General features: G+C 73.1%; 3 protein-coding genes across 5 annotated transcripts; 2 read left to right on the top strand and 1 right to left on the bottom strand.

The window, feature by feature from the left end:
• Window positions 1–815: 815 nt before the first annotated feature.
• On the top strand, window positions 816–5287 carry ABCB8 (ATP binding cassette subfamily B member 8). The gene is given in 18 exon segments (XM_052809950.1): window positions 816–946; window positions 1440–1725; window positions 1822–1977; window positions 2060–2154; window positions 2236–2269; window positions 2271–2342; window positions 2427–2588; window positions 2714–2799; window positions 2878–2975; window positions 3083–3188; window positions 3301–3334; window positions 3415–3551; window positions 3637–3731; window positions 4066–4199; window positions 4306–4453; window positions 4798–5048; window positions 5140–5169; window positions 5171–5287. Coding segments are annotated over 18 exon segments (2067 nt in total). The 5' UTR covers window positions 816–854; the 3' UTR covers window positions 5222–5287.
• A 1101-nt stretch (window positions 5288–6388) lies between these two features.
• Window positions 6389–15890, top strand: ASIC3 (acid sensing ion channel subunit 3). 2 transcript variants are annotated; one of them, XM_052809989.1, is made up of 11 exons: window positions 6389–6981; window positions 11375–11525; window positions 11603–11730; window positions 12591–12741; window positions 12826–12882; window positions 13324–13477; window positions 14005–14096; window positions 14171–14250; window positions 14336–14407; window positions 14696–14748; window positions 15466–15890. In XM_052809989.1, the coding sequence occupies exons 1-11, from the start codon at window positions 6427–6429 to the stop codon at window positions 15542–15544; spliced, it is 1572 nt and encodes a 523-aa protein (XP_052665949.1). In that variant the 5' UTR covers window positions 6389–6426; the 3' UTR covers window positions 15545–15890. The 2 variants fall into 2 exon arrangements, with proteins under 2 accessions (XP_052665949.1, XP_052665960.1); XM_052810000.1 differs by lacking the exon at window positions 14696–14748.
• Window positions 15891–16027: 137 nt separating this feature from the next.
• Window positions 16028–19063, bottom strand: CDK5 (cyclin dependent kinase 5). Of its 2 annotated transcripts, XM_052810140.1 has the most exons (10): window positions 18953–19058; window positions 18730–18818; window positions 18341–18401; window positions 18195–18251; window positions 17953–18048; window positions 17429–17526; window positions 17270–17339; window positions 17043–17103; window positions 16891–16971; window positions 16028–16711 (listed from the first exon to the last, which is right to left on the bottom strand). In XM_052810140.1, the coding sequence occupies exons 2-10, from the start codon at window positions 18741–18743 to the stop codon at window positions 16500–16502; spliced, it is 750 nt and encodes a 249-aa protein (XP_052666100.1). In that variant the 5' UTR covers window positions 18744–18818; window positions 18953–19058; the 3' UTR covers window positions 16028–16499. The 2 variants fall into 2 exon arrangements, with proteins under 2 accessions (XP_052666100.1, XP_052666109.1); XM_052810149.1 differs by lacking the exons at window positions 16028–16711; window positions 16891–16971; window positions 17043–17103; window positions 17270–17339; window positions 17429–17526 and adding exons at window positions 17595–17692; window positions 18576–18643 and having other exon boundaries at window positions 18953–19063.

Here is a 19063-nt window from a genome sequence, read left to right on the forward strand (position 1 = left end):
GCCGGGCCAGGCGCGGGTGTGGGGGGGGTCCCGGGTGCAGCGACCCCGCGGCGGCCAGCCGGGGGACCCCCGGGGAGGAGTGGGGTCACCCCGCACCGGGGGCTCCGGGGCACCGCGACCGCCTGGGGCCGCGCTGGGGCGGCCGCTCCCGTGTCCCCGTCCCCCCGGTGACCCCCGTCCCCGGTGCTCAGCGCCCCGGCCCCCGCCGCCCCCCCCGTGCCCCCGCCCCGGCTCACCTCTTGGCTCGGCGCTGGCGCGGTCCCCGCGGGGCCGGTGTCCCCGGTGCCGGGCGCTCACCTGGTCCCGCACCCGCCCCGGGACCGGGGCCGGGACCGCGTCCCGCCGCCGGGCATGGCCGCAGCGGCACCGGCACCGGCACCGGGGGGGCGGGCGGGGGTCTGGGGGGGGGGGGGGGTGTTCCCCGCAGTAGGGAGCGGGGTCCGAGCGCGGGTAAGGCGGTCCCGGTGCGGGGTCCCGGGAGGGGGGACACACCGTGCAGGGCCCGGGCTCCCGGAGCGGGGCCTGGGGAGGAGCGAGGCCCCCGGCGGGCCCGGGGTACCGGAGGAGGCTCCGAGGAGGGACGGGGGGTGCGGGGCCCGGGGGGTGGAGGGGTGTCGGGGGGCGGGTTCGAGGCCCCGGGGGGGGGGGGGGCTGGTGCGGGTCGGGGCCGGCGCAGGGCCCGGCCGCGGTGCTGGGGCTCCGCCCGCCGCCGCCGGTGCCGCCCGCCCCGGTGCCGCCCCGGTGCCGCCCCCTCCGGCCCCGGTCCCGCCCCGGTGCCGCCCCGGTGCCGCCCCCGCCCGCCGCGGTCCCGCCCCGGTGCCGCCCCGCGGGGTGGCCGGGCTCGGCGGGCCGCCATGCCGCTGCTGCTGCTGCGGGCGCTCGGCGCTCGGGCCGGGCTCCGCTCGGTCCCCGCTGCGCTGCGGCCGCCCCCCGCCCCGGGGCGAAGGTACCGGGCAGCCGGGGGCTTGGGGGGGGGGGGGAGGCTACCGGGGAGCCCGGACTCCTGGGTCCCTTGGGGGGGGGGGGATCCCGAAATCTTGGGTCCTCTGGGGAGTTGGGGGTGCGCTGGGGGGAGCCCGGGCTCCGGGGTCCCCGGGAACAGGAGTGCGGGGGGGTTGGGGCTCCCGGGGGGGCGCGGGGGTACGCGGGCACCTCGGGGCAGCGGGGCTGAGGGCGGTGGGATCCCAAACGCAGGTGTGGGGGGACGGGGGGAGAGCGGAGGGGTCTGGGTGCTGGCGCTCAGCTTGCGGGCAGTCCTGTAGTGGGGACCCCAGGAGTGCCAGGAGGGGGGCGAGGGCGACTCCTGCCCCGGGACAGCCCGGGGTGGCACGGGGAGGCTGGCCGTGCCGGGGGGGGGGGGGGGACAGCCCTCACCGGGTCCCCCCATGTCCCAGAGGCTGGCCCCCGTTCAGGTGCCCCGTGTTCACCCCTCTCCCCAGTTTCAGGTATGGAGGGGGGCGCCTGGGGCTCGCCAGCCCCTCTCGCTCCCCCCCCCGCCCCATGCCACCGGCCCTGCGCTGCCTGCTCCTGGCCGGCCCGGCCACGGGCTGCGTGGTGTTTGGCTTGCTGGGCACGGCCGCGCGCTGCCAGGAGGCCACCGTCCCCGTCCTGGCCGTCCCTGTCACCCTGGAGCCCGCGCAGCCCCGGCCGGAGCCCGCCTTCGACTGGCCGGCGTTCTGGACCTTCCTGCGCCCCCAGCTCCTGGCCCTCTCGGCGGCTGTGGTGGTGAGCAGGGGTGGGTGGGCAGCCACGGTCCCCCTCGTGCCCGCGGTCGCCGTGCCCCGGCGTGACGACCCAGCGTGACGACCGCTGTCCCCGCAGCTGGCGCTGGGCGCAGCCCTGCTCAACATCCGCATCCCCGTGCTGCTGGGGCAACTGGTGAACGTGGTGGCTCGCTGCGCCCGTGGCCACATCACCGGCTACTTGCAGGAGGCTCGGTGCCCGGCCCTGCGCCTGCTCACCGTCTACTGCCTGCAGGTGGGTGCCGGAACCCCGAGCCAGGCGGGGGGGGTCCTGGGGGGCTGCCCCCGCTCCCTTCCCAAGCCCCTCTCCTCCGCAGGGGCTGCTGACCTTCGGGTACATCGCGCTGCTAGCACGGGTCGGGGAGCAGGTGGCGGGCAGCATGCGCAAGGCGCTCTTCGTCTCCCTGCTACGGTAAAACGCCCCAGGGGACGGCTGTGCGCGGGGGGACCCCCAGCCCACCACCCCAGCCCACCGCCACTCCCCCCCTGGCAGGCAGGACGTGGCATTCTTTGACGCCAATCGGACGGGGGCAGCTGGTGAACCGGCTGACGGCCGACATCCAGGAGTTCAAGTCCTCCTTCAAGTTGGCCATCTCCCAGGTAAGGCCCGCAGCCGGCGGTACCGGCCCCCCACCCCGGCCCTGCCCCAGCCCCCAGAACCCACCCCTGCCCGCCCCCACCCAGGGCCTGCGCAGCGGCACCCAGACGGCGGGCTGCTTTGTCTCGCTCTACCTGCTCTCGCCCAAGCTGACCGGCCTCCTGCTTGTGGCACTGCCCACGCTGGTGGGTGCCGGGACCCTCATCGGCGCTGCTCTCCGCAGCCTCTCCCGCCAGGCGCAGGAGCAGGTAACCCTGCGCTTGACACCCACCCCCCCCAGCTCTACCAGCCCCCCAAGGGACCCCGCCATCCCCGCGGGGCCGGAGCAGGGGGTGTCCGGCACCAGCCCCCCTCTCCATCCCTCTCCCCGCAGGTGGCCAAGGCCACCGGGGTGGCAGACGAGGTGCTGGGAAACGTCCGGACGGTGCGCGCCTTCGCCATGGAGGACCAGCAGGCAGGGTAAGGGGGCGGCGGGGGCTCTCCCCTGGTGGGGGTGGCGGGGGGCTGGGGAGGCGTCAGCCCCGTCCCTGCCCGCAGGCTGTACTGCGCCGAGGTGGACCGCGCCGGCTGGCTGAACGAGCGGCTGGGGATGGGCATCGCCGCCTTCCAGGGGCTTTCCAACCTGGCACTCAATGGTGAGTGGGTCCCGTGGGGCAGGACCCAGCGGTGCCATGAGGCAGGACCCGGTGGTGCCGTGGGGCAGGACCCCCTCTGGGTCCTACCTCCACCCTGCGCCCCACAGGTATCGTCCTGGGAACCATCTTCGTGGGAGGCTCCCTGATGGCCGGGGATGAGCTTTCGCCGGGCGACCTCATGTCCTTCCTGGTGGCCTCACAGACCATGCAAAGGTCAGGGCCGGGCCCGGCACAGTGCCTCCCCCGGCACCCCCGGCTCCCCCGGCGTGCCGCAGCCTGCCCGCGGCGCAGCCCTGAGTTTGGCCTTTCCCCTTGTGCACCGCAGGTCCATGGCCAACATCTCCATCCTGTTTGGGCAGGTAGGTTGGGCAGGGGGTCCCGCTGGCCCCCCAGGGCTGGGGGGCAGGGGCTGGGGTTGCTCCCGCCGCCGTCCCCGCAGGTGGTGCGAGGTCTGAGCGCCGGCGCCCGCGTCTTCGAGTTGCTGACGCTGGAGCCCAGCGTGGCGCTGCGGGGGGGGGCCTCCATCCCCAGCCACTCCCTGCTCGGGCGCATCTGCTTCCACCGCGTCTCCTTCAGGTGAGCCGCCCCAGCCCCCCGAGGCACCCCACGGGCTGGGGGGCTGGCACCGTGCTCCCGCAGCCTCCCGCTCCTCTCCCCACAGCTACCCCACCCGCCCCGGCTACCCGGTCCTGCGGGACTTCAGCCTCACCCTGCCCCCCTGCAAGACGGTGGCCATCGTGGGACCGTCCGGAGGAGGTACCGGCCTGGCCGTGGCCCCCCGGGCCCCCCGGCTCTCCCCACACCCCCAGGGCAGGGGACCCCCTGGCCAGCACGTCCCAACTGGAGGGGCAGGAGCCAGCCTGGCCTCCCCGGGGACGCCAGCTCAGCCCTTCGCCAGTCCCCAGGCGCATCCTCCTGCACCCCAGTCCTCTGCCCAGTGAGCCCAGGGGGCGCCAGGGACTGGGAACCGGCTTCCGTGCCTCCTACCTGCCCAGCAGCTCTCCGTGAGGCCGGGGCTCCTGGCTGGAGCCGGGGGGCACGGGGGTGGGCAGCCGGGCAGTGCCGTGGGGCTGAGGGCTCCGCTCCACAGGCAAGTCGACGGTGGCGGCGCTGCTGGAGCGGTTCTACGAGCCCACGCAGGGCACCATCACCCTGGACGGCCACGACATCTCCTCCCTGGACCCCTCCTGGCTGCGAGGGCAGGTCATCGGCTTCATCAGCCAGGTTCGGGGCTGCCGTGGGGCGCGGGGCTGCCATGGGGTGCTTCCCCCAGGTGCCGGACAGGGAACCCGTCTGGGGCTCGGTGCTGACGGGCCGGACGCTGCCCCAGGAGCCGGTGCTCTTCGGAACAACCATCATGGAGAACATCCGCTTCGGGAAGCCGGGAGCCTCCGATGCGGAGGTGTATGCCGCGGCCCAGCTTGCCAACGCCGATGGCTTCATCCGCAGCTTCCCTGAGGGTTACGACACCATCGTGGGTATGTGCCGGGCTCTGTGCTACGGAGTGGGGTATGGCAGGGGTGGGAGGCAGGCAGGCACCCCCGAGCTGGCCCAGTCACCCCTCAGGACAGATGGACGAGCGTGAGACCCTGGCGAATGCAGCCCAAGTCCCCCTGGGGACACCGGCTGCCCGTCACTGCCGGCACGAGGCTGTGCCGGGCTCCCCGCAGGAAGGAGGGTCCTGGCGTTCCTGGGGGGTTCCCTGGCTCTGGCACAGGAGGCGGTGTGGGAACACGCCTGCACCCCTCCACTCTCGTCCTCGGGGCGGGGGTCTCTCCCGGGGCTGGGGTGACACCGGCATCCCCGCGGTTGTCCCCGTCAGGCGAGCGCGGCACGGCGCTCTCGGGGGGTCAGAAGCAGCGCATCGCCATCGCCCGGGCCCTGCTGAAGGACCCCGCCGTCCTGATCCTGGACGAGGCCACGAGCGCGCTGGACGCCCAGTCAGAGAAGGTGGTGCAGGAGGCTCTGGACCGCGCCGTCTCGGGCCGCACGGTGCTGCTCATCGCCCACCGCCTCAGCACCATCCAGGGTGCCGACCTCATCGTGGTGCTGGCGCAGGGCCGGGTGGCCGAGGTGAGCAGCGCCCAGTGCCGGGGGTGGGTGGGCAGGGGCGGGCAGGGGGTGGGCAGCCCCATGGGTGACACCGTCTCCGCTATCCCCGCAGGCAGGGACCCACGAGGAGCTGGTGCGACGGGGGGGGTCTTTACGCCGAGCTCATCCGCCAGCAGACCAAGGACCGGTCCTGAGCGTGGGGCAGACCGGGGGGGGGGGGCGGTGCCTGCTCCGGGGGTGCCCCCCTGCTGCTCCCCAATAAACCGGGGCTGGAAGGCGGCTGTGGAGGCTCTGCTGTGTGGTGCGGTGCTGGGGGGGGGGGCGGGCCAAGCCGGGACCGGACCGGGCAGTGGGGGGGGCACCGGCCCCGCTCTCCCCCCCCCACTCACCCCCCGCTGCACCCCCAAGAGGTGACGTTTGATTTGGGGGCGGGGCTGGCGGGGCTGACCCCGCCTTTCCCTGCCTGCACATTGCCGGGGACGGGCAGCTGCCCGCAGGCCGGCTGTGGCGGCTCCGGCTCTGCTGCCCACGGCGATGGCAGTGTCCTGCGTGGGAAGGGGGGGGTGGGTGTGTGTGTGTGTCCCCTGTGTCACCCCCCCCAGGGTAGGGGTCCCCTGGGTCGCCCCGGGAAAGGGGAGCGGGTGGCTCTGCCCCCGCCGTGCCGGGCCAGTCGCGGTGTCACTCGCTGCGTGTCCCCTGTCCCGGGGGCCACCGTGGCGGGGCTGGCACGGCCCGAGGGGCGACCCCCCCCGCCCGGCACTGCTGCCTGCCGAGCCGAGCCCCCCCCCCCCCCCCCGAGCTCTGTGCCCCTCGTACCCCGACCGCCCCGGGAGGGGCTCCGGGCCGGACCCGGGTCTGCAGCCGCCGGTGCGGGGCCCGGGGCGGGGGGGGTCCTGCAGCAGCCGCCGCCCGGGCAGTGCCCCCAGCCGGGACCCGCGCCCCCCCCCCCCCCCGCCGCGCCGGGCTGAGCGGGGGCTCCGAGCCCAGGGCCGGGCGGGAGGCGGGGGGAGGCAGGGAGAGGAGCGGGGCTGCAGCGGGGCAGCCCCCCAGCCCTGCCCGGCCCCCCGACTCCTCGCCGATCCCCCCCCACCCCCCCTCCCGGTGCTCGCCGCGGGGCGGCGCCGGGTGGAGCCGTCGCGGGAGGGGCGGGGGCGGGGGGCGGCCGCAGACCGGCAGCGGCTGCGCCGCGGCGGCGGGAGCGGAGCCGGGACCGGGAGCGGGAGCGGGACCGCGCTGGCCGGCGGCACCGGCAGCGCGGGGGGGGCGGAGCGGCCGGCCGTGCCCTGCCCTCCCCTGCCCTGCCCTTGCCCTGCCCGCAGCACCCTGAGCGCGGCGATGGCCCGGGGGGGGCTGCTGGGGGGCTGAGGGCGGCGGGGAGCGCGGGGGCCCGGCGGCGAGGATGAGGGCGGGCTCGGAGGGCAGCGGGGAGGGCGAGGGTCTGTCCAGCCTGCGGGCCTTCGCCCACAGCTCCTCGCTGCACGGCATCAGCCACGTCTTCGCCTACGGGGCCGTGTCGCTGCGCCGCGTGCTGTGGGGCGCCTTCTTCCTGGGCTCGCTGGGCCTGCTGCTGCTGGTCTGCGCCGAGCGCGTCGCCTACTTCCTCACCTACCCCCACGTCACCAAGCTGGACGAGGTGGCCGCCCACAACCTCACCTTCCCGGCCATCACCATCTGCAACCTCAACGAGTTCCGCTTCTCCAAGATCACCCGCAACGACATGTACCACGTGGGCGAGCTGCTGGCGCTGCTCAACGACCGCTACGAGATCAGCAACCCGCAGCTGGCCGAGCCCCACGTCCTGGCCGCCCTGCGCGACAAGGCCAACTTCAAGAACTTCAAGGCGAAGCCCTTCAGCATGGCCGAGTTCTACAACCGCACCGGCCACGACCTGGCCGACATGCTGCTGCAGTGCTCCTTCCGCGGCGCCAACTGCACCGCCCGCAACTTCACCGTGGTGAGTGCCGGCCTCGGGGCGCGGTGCCCGGCTGGAGGAGGGGGCTGCACCGGGGCGGGGTGGCCACGCGCCCCCCGGGAACCGCGAATGGAGGCGGGTGTCCTGCCAGGGTGAGCCCCTTCTCCCGACCCGCGGCCGTCCCGCCGGCGCATCCCACTGCCCGCGGCACGTCAGCCCCTGCCCGCCTCCCCGGGCACTGTGGCGGGCCGGCTACCAGCCAGGGGTGCCCCCACCCCGCACTCACTGCAGGGGTGCCAGGCGGCTGGGAACGGCGCCCAGGCTGGAGCCATGCTGAGCCGGGGGCCCTGCGCCGGGCCGGGCGGCTCTGCCTGCACGCACCGCTCAGGCAGGGGATGCAGGTGGGTACGGGATGCTCACGGGTACAGCCCATAGCTCCGCTCCCTGCGCCAGCCCTGGATGCCACCCGGGCACCGGCAGCAGCAGCCGTTTCCCCCGGGCTCTGTTTGCACACAGGCTCCCACGCCCGCTGCTCCTCCGCGCAGCCTGCCCTGGTGCGGGTGGGGGTCCCCTGCGCCAGAGCTGTCCCCCCACAGACCGTGGGTGCCTGGCCCCGGTGCTGCCCCCAGCACCCCCTGCTGCTCCTGGGGCTGCACCCGCTCTGCTCTCAACCTGGGGGATTGCCGGTGCCCCTGTGCTCCCACCACACCTGCCATGCCCCGGCGGCATGCCAGCGGGGCTGAGCTGCGTCCCCTGGGCTGCGTGTTCACCCCCCGGGTGACATGCAGGGCGCTGGCAGCTGCCAGAGCGTGGTGGGGGGAGCAGGGCTGCCACGTCCCTCTGCAGGCATGGGCTGCTGTGGGCAGCGGGGCAGCCATGGGAGGAGGTGCCCTCCCTGCCCCGTCCGTGCAGCCCCAGGTGGGCACAGGGACCCCCGACCCAGGACTCAGCTCCCCCAGGCAAACCTTGGCCATGGGCAGCCTGTGCTGGGTCCTGCAAGACCCACCCGGGGCAGCGCCTGCCCGGGACGGACGGGCAGGGGCGGTGGCACGGGCAGGACAAGCGCATCCTTCGTGCTGCGACAGCGCCAGGGAAGCGGCGTGCTCGGTGGAGCTGGGCAGCCTGTGCCCGCGGTGCACAGCTCTGCTCAGTCCCCATCGCCATCACCGTGGGCTTGGCTGCGCTATCACAACGGCAATTACCGTCAGCTTAAGACTCTTTAGTGCGCGAAATTAATTTTCCTTGGGAGCTCAGTTGAAAAGCATCCCTTTTGGCAGCTCCGCGCTCCCCGTGCCCTTTGCTGGACCAGCTCTGGCGGTGCCCCTGTGGCAGGGCCAGGCGGCAGCAGCCCCCGGGGTTGAGGGCTGGGATGTGCCGTGGGAGGGTCGAGGGTCCCCAGAGCAGGACCCGGGGTGGCACATGCTGCATGGCGGCAGCTCGCTGCAGCTTGAAAGCCGGTGCCTCTCCAAGGAGTGTGGCTGAGCCACCGGGGCCTTGGCGTGCCACCGGTGTGGGGGGGCCGGTGCCTGCCCCAGGGGTGCGCGGGAACCCGTCTTTGCTCCTGTGCCGATGATCTTGGCATGTGCGCGCTGTGCTGTGCTGCTCCCGCTGCCCCCAGGGTCATGGTCACTGCCGGGAGGGTCTGGCTCTGCCCACGTGTGCCGCACGACCGGTCCTGCTGCCGCCTCGTCTCCGACGGGCGGTGAGAAACTTCTGCCTGAGCAGCCGTGGTGGTCCCCGGCACACGCAGCCCCCCCACGGGACTGCCCTGGCCCGGCTCAGCCCGGCTCAGTCCTGCCTCCGACTGCACCCGCTGCAACTTTGCCGGCTAAAAATACAGAGCTAATGCTGGGGCTTAGCCACAGATCACGATCCTCTGCCCTGGGCCTCGGCGCTGAGCCGGCAGCTCCCGGCACCGTGTCCCGTCCGGCGGCCGTGGGCTCCGGGGTTGCCGGGGATCCCATCCCGTGCCCGAGCCGGAGAGGTCGGTTGTGCACGGCGTCTGGTCCCAGCCCCATCCCTGGGGTCCCCGAGATCCCCAGGCACATGGCAAGTGTCCAAAGCAAGGGCCGTCCGGGCTGGCGCTGTGCCCCCCGGTTGCTTCCCCCCCCAGGGCCGGCAGGGCTGGGGGTCCTCGGGCTGCAGGGCTGGGGGGGGCTTGATGGTGGGTGACCCCGAGCGTGGGGACCAGCAGGGCTGGCAGTGCCGGGGCCGTGTCCCTGTCTCCGTCCCCATCCCTGTCCCCCCCCCAGCTGCTGCCGGGCCCAGCACATCCCTGTGCCGGGCAGCCGTTGCCATGGCAGCCGCCCCCCCTTCCTCCTTGGGCAGCGCATTGCCATGGTGACGGCTCCCCTCTTTGGGAGCAGCCCGTTGCCACAGCAGCGTGTCCGTCCCCCCCCCCCCCGCCGCCAGCGGGGCAGGATGGGGGGGGCACCTTATAGCAGGGGGGGGCCCTGACCCCATGGGGCAGTTATGGCCCCCCCTGGGCCGCCCCCTGCGCCCGGGACAGCCCCTCCATGGGGTGGGGGCCATGGGCCCCTGCGTAGGATGGGGCTCACTGCCCCGGGGACACGAAGCAGGGGGTAGGTCAGGGGGAATGGGGGTCGGGGGTCTGGGGGGGGCGGCTCAGGGTTGTTCAGTTCAGGGTCATGCTGGGGGCTCTGGGCAGGGTCTCTGCCCCCGGGTGCTGGTCCCTGGGGGCTCTGGGGGCATTGGGGGCCCTGGCTGTGGGTGCTGGTCCCTGGGGTCCCTGGCATGGGGCAGGCTCCCAGGTCCTGGTGGGGATGATGGCCTCTGCCACTGTGGCTAAGCCCAGCCCTGTTCCCCGTCACCGTCCTGGCTCGTGTCCTCCCACTCACGTGTCCCCATGCAGCCCCACGTCCCCCCAGAGCCGTGCTGAAACCCAATCCCCCTGCGGAGCCCCGGCAGAGCTGCACGGGCTGGGGCGCATCTTTGTGCCCGGGGTGCCGGCACCGTGCCGCCTGCTCTGGGCTGGCGCTTTCCTGGCCTCGCTGGGCACCTTCCTGCTGAAGGTCAGGGAGCGGGTCCGGCACCACGCCGCGTACCCCCGCGTCACCGTGCTGGACGAGGCGGAGGCCGCGTCCTCGTCTTCTAGAACCGCGTCCGGCGCTCCCAGCTCACCCCCAACGACCTGTTCTGGCGGTGGGGAGGGAGGATTTCCCCCACTACCTGCGGGCACTGGGGCGGCCCCCCGACCTCGCCGGCTTCTTCCCCAGCAAGAGCTACGACCTGGGCGCCTTCTACCAGCGCGCCGGGCACCCCATCCGTGAGCTGCTGCTGCGCTGCCGCTCCCGCGGCCGGGACTGCGGCCCCGGAGAACTTCGCCGCCGTGAGTGCCAGCACCACCGCCATGGCCACGGCCACCGCCGCGGCTGGCTCTGCCCAGGGCAGGACCCGCAGCAGCCCCAGCCCCGGCTGGCTCTGCCCTGGGCAGGGCTTGGGCAGGACCCCCAGGGCTGAGCAGGTTTTGGGGCCATGGGGTGCGCAGGCTGTGGGGCTGTCGGCTGCAGGGTTGCGCAGGCTGTGGGGCGATGGTGGGGTGGGGGCACGGTGCCTGCCCGCCCTGCTGTCCCCCCAGCCCCAGGCGCTTGGCAAAGCTCCCACCACGCTGCCCCGGGGCAGCTCCTTTTGCCCACCCTGCACCCATGGGGCCGTGGGGAAGCGTGGTGGAGATGGGGAGTCACAGGGGGATGTGGGGCTGCGGCTGCAGTGCAGGCATGGGGGGACCGGGGTTGGGGGGCAATGGCCGGAGTGTGCAGCTCTCAGCCCCGCTCCCCACAGGACTGCTGGCCGTGGGGAGGGGGCGTGGGGCTGTGGGGGCAAGGGTGCCATGGGAGGTGCAAGGGCAGGCAGTCTCTGCTCGCTGAGAAGTGGCCGTGGAGGCCTGTGGGGGCTTTTTCTGTGCTGGGGGGCTGTGGGAAGAGGTGGGTCAGCCCCAGGTGGGGGGTCTGTGGGGGCTTTCCAAGGGGCTGGGGTCCTGTATCCCACCTGGCTGGGACTGGGGAGGGACCATCCCTCTGCCACAGTGAGCGCTGGGGTCTGCAGGGCAGGCCATGGGGCGGGGGTCCCCCAGGGCCATTGGGACCCAGCAGAGCTGAGGACACCACGCTGGGGCAGGGACAGCAGGAGTCGCCCCATCCGCAGCCCCACGCTGGCCCCAAAGGGGAAGGGATGGATCCACCAGCCCCTTCCCTGTGCACGGACTGGTGGGGTGATGGGATCCTGCACGGGGAGCACTGGGATCCCGCCCCGGGGCTGTGCTGGGTCCCCAGGGAACTGCACCCCCCCCCCCCAGCCCTGCTCAGTGCACGCAGGGCAGGCGGGCGCCCAGCTCCCGTCCCCCAGCACCCCGAATGCCACCGTCCCGCGGGCAGCCCCCGCGGCTGGCGCTGAGGGTCCTGCCCTGTCCCTGCAGATCTTCACCCGCCTCGGCAAGTGCTACACCTTCAACTCGGGGGGGCCGGGCCGGGAGGTGCTGACCACGCTGCAGGGCGGCGCGGGGAACGGCCTGGAGCTGATGCTCAATGTCCAGCAAGAGGAATACCTGCCCGTCTGGGGGGACACGGGTGAGGGTCCCCCCCCCCCAGCCCTGCCCACGGCCCGGTTGCTGCCCCGCGCCCCCGACACCCTCCCTGCCTTGCAGACGAGACCTCCTACGAGGTGGGGGTGAAGGTGCAGATCCACAGCCAGGAGGAGCCCCCCTTCATCGACCAGCTGGGCTTCGGCGTGGCGCCCGGCTTCCAGACCTTCGTGTCCTGCCAGCAGCAGCGGGTATCCGGCCGCTCTGCCCGGGCGGTGCAGGGGTGGCTGTGGGCATACAGACCCCCCCCGGGGGCTCGGGCAGTCCCGGCACAGCCAACAGCCGTCCCCACGGGGACATCCCGTGCCGAGCTGTGCTGCGCGGCAGGTACCGAACCACCGGTGCGGCAGCTTTGCCACCGCAGCGGCCAGGATCACCGTGGCACGGTGTGGGGCAGCCCCACGCTGGGACCGCTCGGTCCTGCCACAGGCACTGGCTCTCAGCAGCGACCCCCCCCCCCACCCCCCCCCCGCAGCCTCCTGCCGAACAGACCGTCGGCAGGGGCGGCAGCCAGCTCGCGCAGCCAGACACCTATATTTAGGTGTCTCGAGTGGGTGTCTCCATGTGTGCCGGCACTCGTGGCGTGGGCGGCAGGGAGTGCAGCGACGGCGGGAGCGTGACCTTCGGCACCCATGGGCACCCTGCCGCTCCCCCACCAAGCACGCTCCCGGCGCTGGCCGCGGCACGGTCTCCCGCAGCCCCTCGGGGTGCTGCCCATCTCGGGGAGCGCAGGGGTCCGTGCCGACCCCCCCGGCACATCTGGCTCCCACATGCTCCCAGTTGGCGCCACATGCCGTCCCTTGCCTGGCCCCTTCCATCCTGCTGCTGTGCCAGCTGCGGGTGATGCTGGCCCTGATGCCCATCCTTGTGCCTGGCAAGAAGAGACCAGGAGTGAGAGCGGGGGGTCTCCAGGGTGGTGTGACCCCCCCCCGCACTGGCTGCACAGGACAAGCTCTGCCCAAGGGACAGGGCACCACGGTGGGTTGGGAGGTGGGAGGTGCGGGCCGGGGACACGGGGGGATGCCGTGTTTTCCTTAGCCACGGCTGGCAGCTGGTGTACCTGCCCCCGCCCTGGGGGGACTGCAAGGCCACCCCCATCGAGTCTGACTTCTTCACCAACTACAGCATCACCGCCTGCCGCTTGGACTGCGAGACCCGCTACCTGGCTGAGAACTGCAACTGCCGCATGGTGCACATGCCGGGTGAGCCGGGGACGGGGGCGGCCACCGCGGGGCTGGGGCGGTGGGGAGACCCTCCTGCCCCTGCAACTGCGGCCTCCCCCGCAGGCAACGCCAACGTCTGCACCCCGGAGCAGTACAAGGAGTGCGCCGACCCTGCGCTGGGTACGTACCGGCGGCACCCTGCCCGCCCCGGCCCCCACCCCGGCCCTGCTGCCTCTGGCGTCCCCGACCCAGCCCAGGGTCTCGCCCTGGGAGCCGCACGCCATCGACACCCTCAGCCTTGTCCCTGGGACCCCTCGCCTCCCCTGCCAGGCTCCATCACTGCGAACGTGGCACCGGCATCCCCGCACCCTCGCTGGGGAGGGGGGTCACTGCTGTCCCTGCCTGCTCAGACCCCCAGACACGCAGGTCCGGGCTCCCCTCTATGCGCTGCCAGCAGCGCTCACAGCATGCTTGTCCTGTGCCGCCGGCACCCGCCACCACCCCGGCTTTGGCCAGGGCCCGGGCTCCATTCTCAGAGCAGCCCGACCCCCCCCCCCAACGTGGGCAGGGGTCACGGCCACACGGTCCCGGTGGTCCCCATCCCACGCGTGCCCTCCCCAGACTTCCTGGTGAAGAAGGACAGCGAGTACTGCGCCTGCCGCACGCCCTGCGCCATGGTGCGCTACGGCAAAGAGCTCTCCATGGTGAAGATCCCCAGCAAGGCGTCCGCCAGGTACCTGGCCAAGAAGTTCAACAAGACGGAGCAGTACATCGCGTGAGTGCCACCACCGCGCTGACCCACGGCCCCGCCAGCACACGGCACAGCACAGCGTGACGGTGTGATACGGCACAGCCACACAGCATCCCGCAGTATACCTGAACTGGCACGGCACGGCATGACGGTGTGATACGGCACGGCCCAGCATGACGGTGTGATACAGCATGGCATGACCACACGGCATCCCCAGCATACATGAACCGGCACGGCACGGCGTGACGATGTGATATGGCATGGCACGGCACGGCTACACAGCATGCCCCAGCATACGTGAACTGGCACGACACGGCACTGCCTCCCCTGTGCAAATCTGCCCCAGCACAGGGAAAACCACACGGCATGGCACGGCACGGCATGGCATGGCACAGCACGGCACAGTACGTCCTTGTGCCACCCCAGCACAGGGCAGACCCCTCCACCCCGTCCCACCAGCACACCGTGGCACGGCACGGCCCCCCCCCCACAGCTGGGGATGCCGCCTGATGGCTCATCCGTCCGTCCCGCACCCGTCTGTCCCCCCCCAGGGACAACGTGCTGGTCCTGGACATCTTCTTTGAGGCCCTGAACTATGAGATGATCGAGCAGAAGAAGGCGTACGAGGTGGCGGGGCTGCTGGGTGAGCACCCAGGGGGACTGGGGGGGGGGGGGGGCGGGGGGGCAGCCCCCCTCTAACGCTGCCTTCCTGCCCAGGCGACATCGGGGGGCAGATGGGGCTCTTCATCGGTGCCAGCCTCCTCACCATCCTGGAGATCTTCGACTACCTGTACGAGGTGAGCTCCCCCCCGACCCCCCCACTGCCCCACGGCCGGGGGGTGCTCAGGCCCGCGGCTGGGGGCTCTAACCCGTCTCCCCCAGGTGTTCCGGGACAAACTCCTCAGCTTCTACAAGGAGAAGAGGAGGACCCCCAGGAGCGACAGCAGCACCCTGGTAACCCCCCCAGCCCACCCGGCCCTGCCCCCGCTGGGGGCTGCACACCCCCCCCCCACCCCCCCAGCACCCCTCCAACCCCCCGGGCTGCGACCCGGCCGCCCCGTCCCCCCCTCCCCTGGCACAGCCGGCAAAGGGGGGGGCCTCGCACCTCATCCCACCCATCTGCTGCTCGGCCTCATCCCGCCCCCGGGACCGCACCATCTCCCGCTCGGACCCCGCGCGCTCATTCGCTCCTCCTCTGTCCGTCCGTCCGTCCGTCCGTCCTGCGGCCTCGCCGCCCGCCAGGAGCATCCAGCGGTCCCGGGCAGCCCCGCTGTCCCGCTCCCGCCGGGGCCCAGGTAGAGATCCCGGCTCTACACCCTGGGAGGGGGGGGGGCAGCGCCCAGAGCCCCCACCGCCGCAATGCCGGCACCGGGGGGGCCGTGGGGCTGCGTCCCCCCAGGGGAGGACGGGGGTCCCCGGCCGGGGCGCAGCGAGGGGCGAGGAGGATGTGGCCACGGCCCCGCAGGGGGGCTGCGACCCCCCCCCCCTCCTCCCCGGGCAGGGACCCCCCCTCCCGCAAGCAGGCCGGGTGTCCGCACCCCTCTCCCTCCATCCCAGGCTTTTCTTGGCATCATCCCTGGAGCCGGGTGTGTGGGGGCCACCCCCCCACCGGCTCCGCTCCCATCCTCATGCATCGCTCCCCAGCACTGTGTCCCCCGGGTCCCCCCTGCCCAGGGCCCCCCCCCCATACCCCCACTGGCCAGGGGCCACCCCAGCCTCCCCCCCCCAGGACGCTGCGGGGCAGGAGGGAGCCCCGGTCCTGGGGGGAAGCTGGCCGCTCGGGGACAGGGGGGACGGGGACAGCCTTGCTCTGCAGGGTTTGCACGCTGGGCCCCCCCGGACTTGGGGGGGCTCCCGGGCAGCCCGAGGGGCGCATGGGGTGGGAACAGGGGGCAGAGCCCCCCAGCATGGGCTGGCACAGGGGAGCAAGGACAGTGGCTGCAGCATGGCCGGGGCACGGCCACCTGGAGCCCCCGGCCGCCACCGAACCGACCCCCCCCCCCCCCCCCCAGAGCACCCGTCCCCCCCTGCGCTGCCACACGGACAGTCTCAGCTTCGCCCCGAACGTGCTACCTCGTCACCCGGCTCTAGGCGCTTTCGAGGAGTTCGCCTGCTGAGGGGCCAGCCCCACGCCCCCCGGCCGGGCCGGGGGGGGGGGACTGGGGGGGCCGCTGGCAGCAGACCCGGGCACCCCTGCCAACCCTGGGACCGGGGGACCCCCACGCGGCCTGCGGGGCTGGCACCGGGCCCTGAGGTGCCCCGCTCTGGGCCCCCCCCACAACTGAGGGGGGTGGCAGGGGGCTGGGGGCGGCAGGGCCCCCCCCGGTCCTGCTCCCGTGTACCTGCATGTGCTGCTTGCGCCCGTGCCCCTCCCCGCTGCGCTGTACATGCGTACCTGCTCGCCGCGGCCCCCCACCCCATTAAAGACCTGCCCCAAGCCCTGGCTCCTGTGCTGCTGGGGGGGGACACACGGGCAGGGGCCGTGCAGCACAGGGCAGGCCCGTGCTGGGGGGCTGGGGGGTGGCAGGGGGGGGGCTGGTGCATGGCAGCGGGGGGTCCCCAGTGCCCCAGGAAGGAGGAGGCAGGCGCTGGGGAGAGGGAAGCTCTTTATGGAGGTAACAAACACGCATTCACCCACGTACAGCAGCACGGTAGAAAAGAAATCAGGGCGCACCCTTCCCCCCCAGGGAGCTGGCACCCAGGACCCCCTCCCTGCCAGGGAAGGGGCCGGGGGGGAGCAGGAAGAGGAGGGGTGGGGGGATCCCCCCCACCAGGGTCCCCACGCCTGGTCCCGGAGTGTCCTGCCCCTCCACCAGCACCATGGCCCCGTGTCCCCGGGGAGGGCTCTGTGCCCTCTTGGCCAGTCCCGGGAGCAGCCCTGGCCCCCCAGCAGGGTTGGGGGGGTAGGGGCGGGGGGGGGGCTGCACCAGCACCCCGCAGCCGGGGCAGAACCCGGGTGGCGTTGGGTTAAAAACCTAATAAATACCGGGGGAGGGGGGCGGGGGGGGGTGGGGGCTGCAGTTCCGGGGTGCTGGCACCTCAATCCTCACCTCGTGTCCCTCCCCGCCGCCCTGGGGGGCTGTCCCCTCCCCGCCGCTGCCAGGAGCGTGCCAGGAACCGGGGTGCTGCCCCCCGGCTCAGCGCGGGGCCTGGCCAGCGCTGGGGGGGTCCCTAGGGAGGGCAGAAGTCTGTGAAGTAGGGGTGCTGGAGAGCCTCCTCCGCCGATATCCGCTGCACTGGGTTGCACTTCAGCAGGTTCTGGGGGTGGGGGAGGCAGGAGGTGAGGCGAGCCACGGGCTCCCCACCCCACTCCACAGCCCCCCCAAAACAGGCGTGGGGCTGCAAGGGGAGAGGGCACCCACGCCAAGAAGGCAAATACCCCTTCCCTCCCGGGGAAGCCCCGGAGCGCAGGCAGGAGGGACGGGCAGAGCGCTCACCTGCAGCAGGTCCCGGCCGGTCGCATTCAGCTTGGGGACCACGTTGACCAGGGAGGTGGTGGCAGGGTACATGGGGTAGGGCTGGGGACAGAGAGGTGAGCACTGACCGCCCGCCCACCTGCCCCAGCCCCCCCGGCCCACCCCCACCTCACCTTGTAGTCCGGCAGCTTGGCCATGGCCGGCCACTGCTCCTCGGTGGGGGTTCCCAGCAGCGTGGGGACGGCAGTGGTCAAGGGCCACCGCTGTGGCCAGCGCAGGAGTCACCCGTCACCCAGCCCACCCGCACCTAACCCAGGCAGAGCCCCCTCCCGCTCCCTTGCCAAGGAGAGAAGGGTGGCCCCCCTCCCGCCGCAGCTCCCACGCGGCATCGGAAGGATATCGGAAAATCCTTTTCAGCTGGTCGTCCACATCGTTCCCTGGGAACAGGGGCCGCCCCGCATTGGCCAGCTCTAGGGAAGAGAGAAGGGATGAGCCCTGCGGTCCCGTGGCCCTGCCAGCCGCAGCCCCCTGTGCCGGCAGCCCCCTGTGCCGGCACTACCTGCAAAGATGCAGCCAGCTGACCACATATCGATGGAGGTGGAGTAGAGCTTGGCGCCGAAGAGCACGTCTGGGGGGCCGATACCACAGCGTGACGACCTGCGTGGAGGGACGGGGGAGATGCTCAGCTGGCTGGGCAACGGGGACAGCTGAGCCCCCCATCCAGCGAAAGCACAGATCTCCCAGCTCACCTCTGCGAGTAACAGCGCACGGGGATGCCAAAGGCCCGGGCCAGGCCAAAGTCGGCCAGTTTGAGTTCCCCATTCTGCAGTGAAAGCACCGCATCAGCAGGACAACACAGGGGATGCCCCGTCCTGCTGCCCGCCCCCACGCCTCGGGGCTGACAGCAGCCGCTGCTCCAGACCCTTCGCCCTCTCCCATTGACCAGAAAAGCAAGGGAGAGACAGAGCAGCAAGCTGGGGACAGCCAGCCGCCGGCTCCCCGGCATAACCACCCCATCCGGGCTCAGCCGGGGCAACTCACGCCGGCACGCAGCCCGGCTTTTACCCACTCCCCGGCCCTCACCCTGTTGATAAGGAGGTTCTGGGGTTTAAGGTCTCGGTGCAAGACGTTGCGGCTGTGGCAGAAGGCGAGGCCCTTCAGCAGCTGGTACATGAACGACTACGGGAAAGAGCGCGGGCCCGATGCGTGGGATGCATCAGCCCCTCGATGCTGCGATCCGCTTCTTGTGACGGCCCGTGAAGCCGCAGCCAGGGGCAGGACGAGCGCCATGTCCCCGAGGGCTTCCAGAGCCCCCCCAAACGCACCTTGACGATCTCTGGGTCCAAGTCCCCGTTGCAGCTATCGAAGTACTTCTTCAGGTCCTGGGAAGAAGCGAGCGGGGGCCGTGTCAGGTGCCGGGAGCTGCGACCCCGGCCCCGGCACTGCCCCCGGCACCGGTCCTGGCACTCGCCTGGTCGCAGAACTCGAAGACCAGGGTCAGCTTCTTGTCGCTGTGCAGGACGTCGTGGAGCCTGCGAGGGGAAGGGGGGGACCCTGAGGCCCCTGCACGGCCCGGCCGAGCCCACGGAACGAGACCAGCCCCGGAGAGGGGGACAGGGCTCCCCCCGGCCCCGGGGGCGCCCGAGGAGGGGGGCAGCCCCCCCCCGCCCCCCCCCAGCCTCGCAGCCTCCCCCCCAGCCCCTTGCCTGACAATGTTCTTGTGCTTCAGCTCCTTGAGCAGGCAGATCTCCCGCAGAGCCGAGCTGGGCACGCCCTGCCGAGAGAGGGGAGCGCTCGGGGGGGCTCGGGGGGGGGGCACCGGTACCGGTACCGGCCCCGGCCCCCCTCCCCTCCCCTCACCTCATCATCATCATCCAGCCGCACCCGCTTCAGCGCCACGATCTCGTGCGTCTCCCGGTTCTTGGCCTTGAACACGGTTCCGTAGGTGCCTGCGGGCAGCCGGGTCCACTGCCGCACCGGCCCCCCCGGCCCCGGTTCCCCGGTCCGGCCGGGCCTTCCCACACGGCCCGGCCCTGCCCTGCCCCGCCCCGCCTCATCCCGTCCCGTCCCGTCCCGTCCGCACCTTCCCCGATCTTCTCCAGCTTCTCGTATTTCTGCATCGCGACGCGCTCCGCTCCGGGCCCACCGCCCCGGCCCCCGCCGCCCCCGGCCCCGGCCCCGCCGCCGCCGCCGC

This window comes from Harpia harpyja, chromosome 1 (genome assembly GCF_026419915.1).
Source record: "Harpia harpyja isolate bHarHar1 chromosome 1, bHarHar1 primary haplotype, whole genome shotgun sequence".
Taxonomy (NCBI): Eukaryota; Metazoa; Chordata; class Aves; order Accipitriformes; family Accipitridae; genus Harpia; species Harpia harpyja.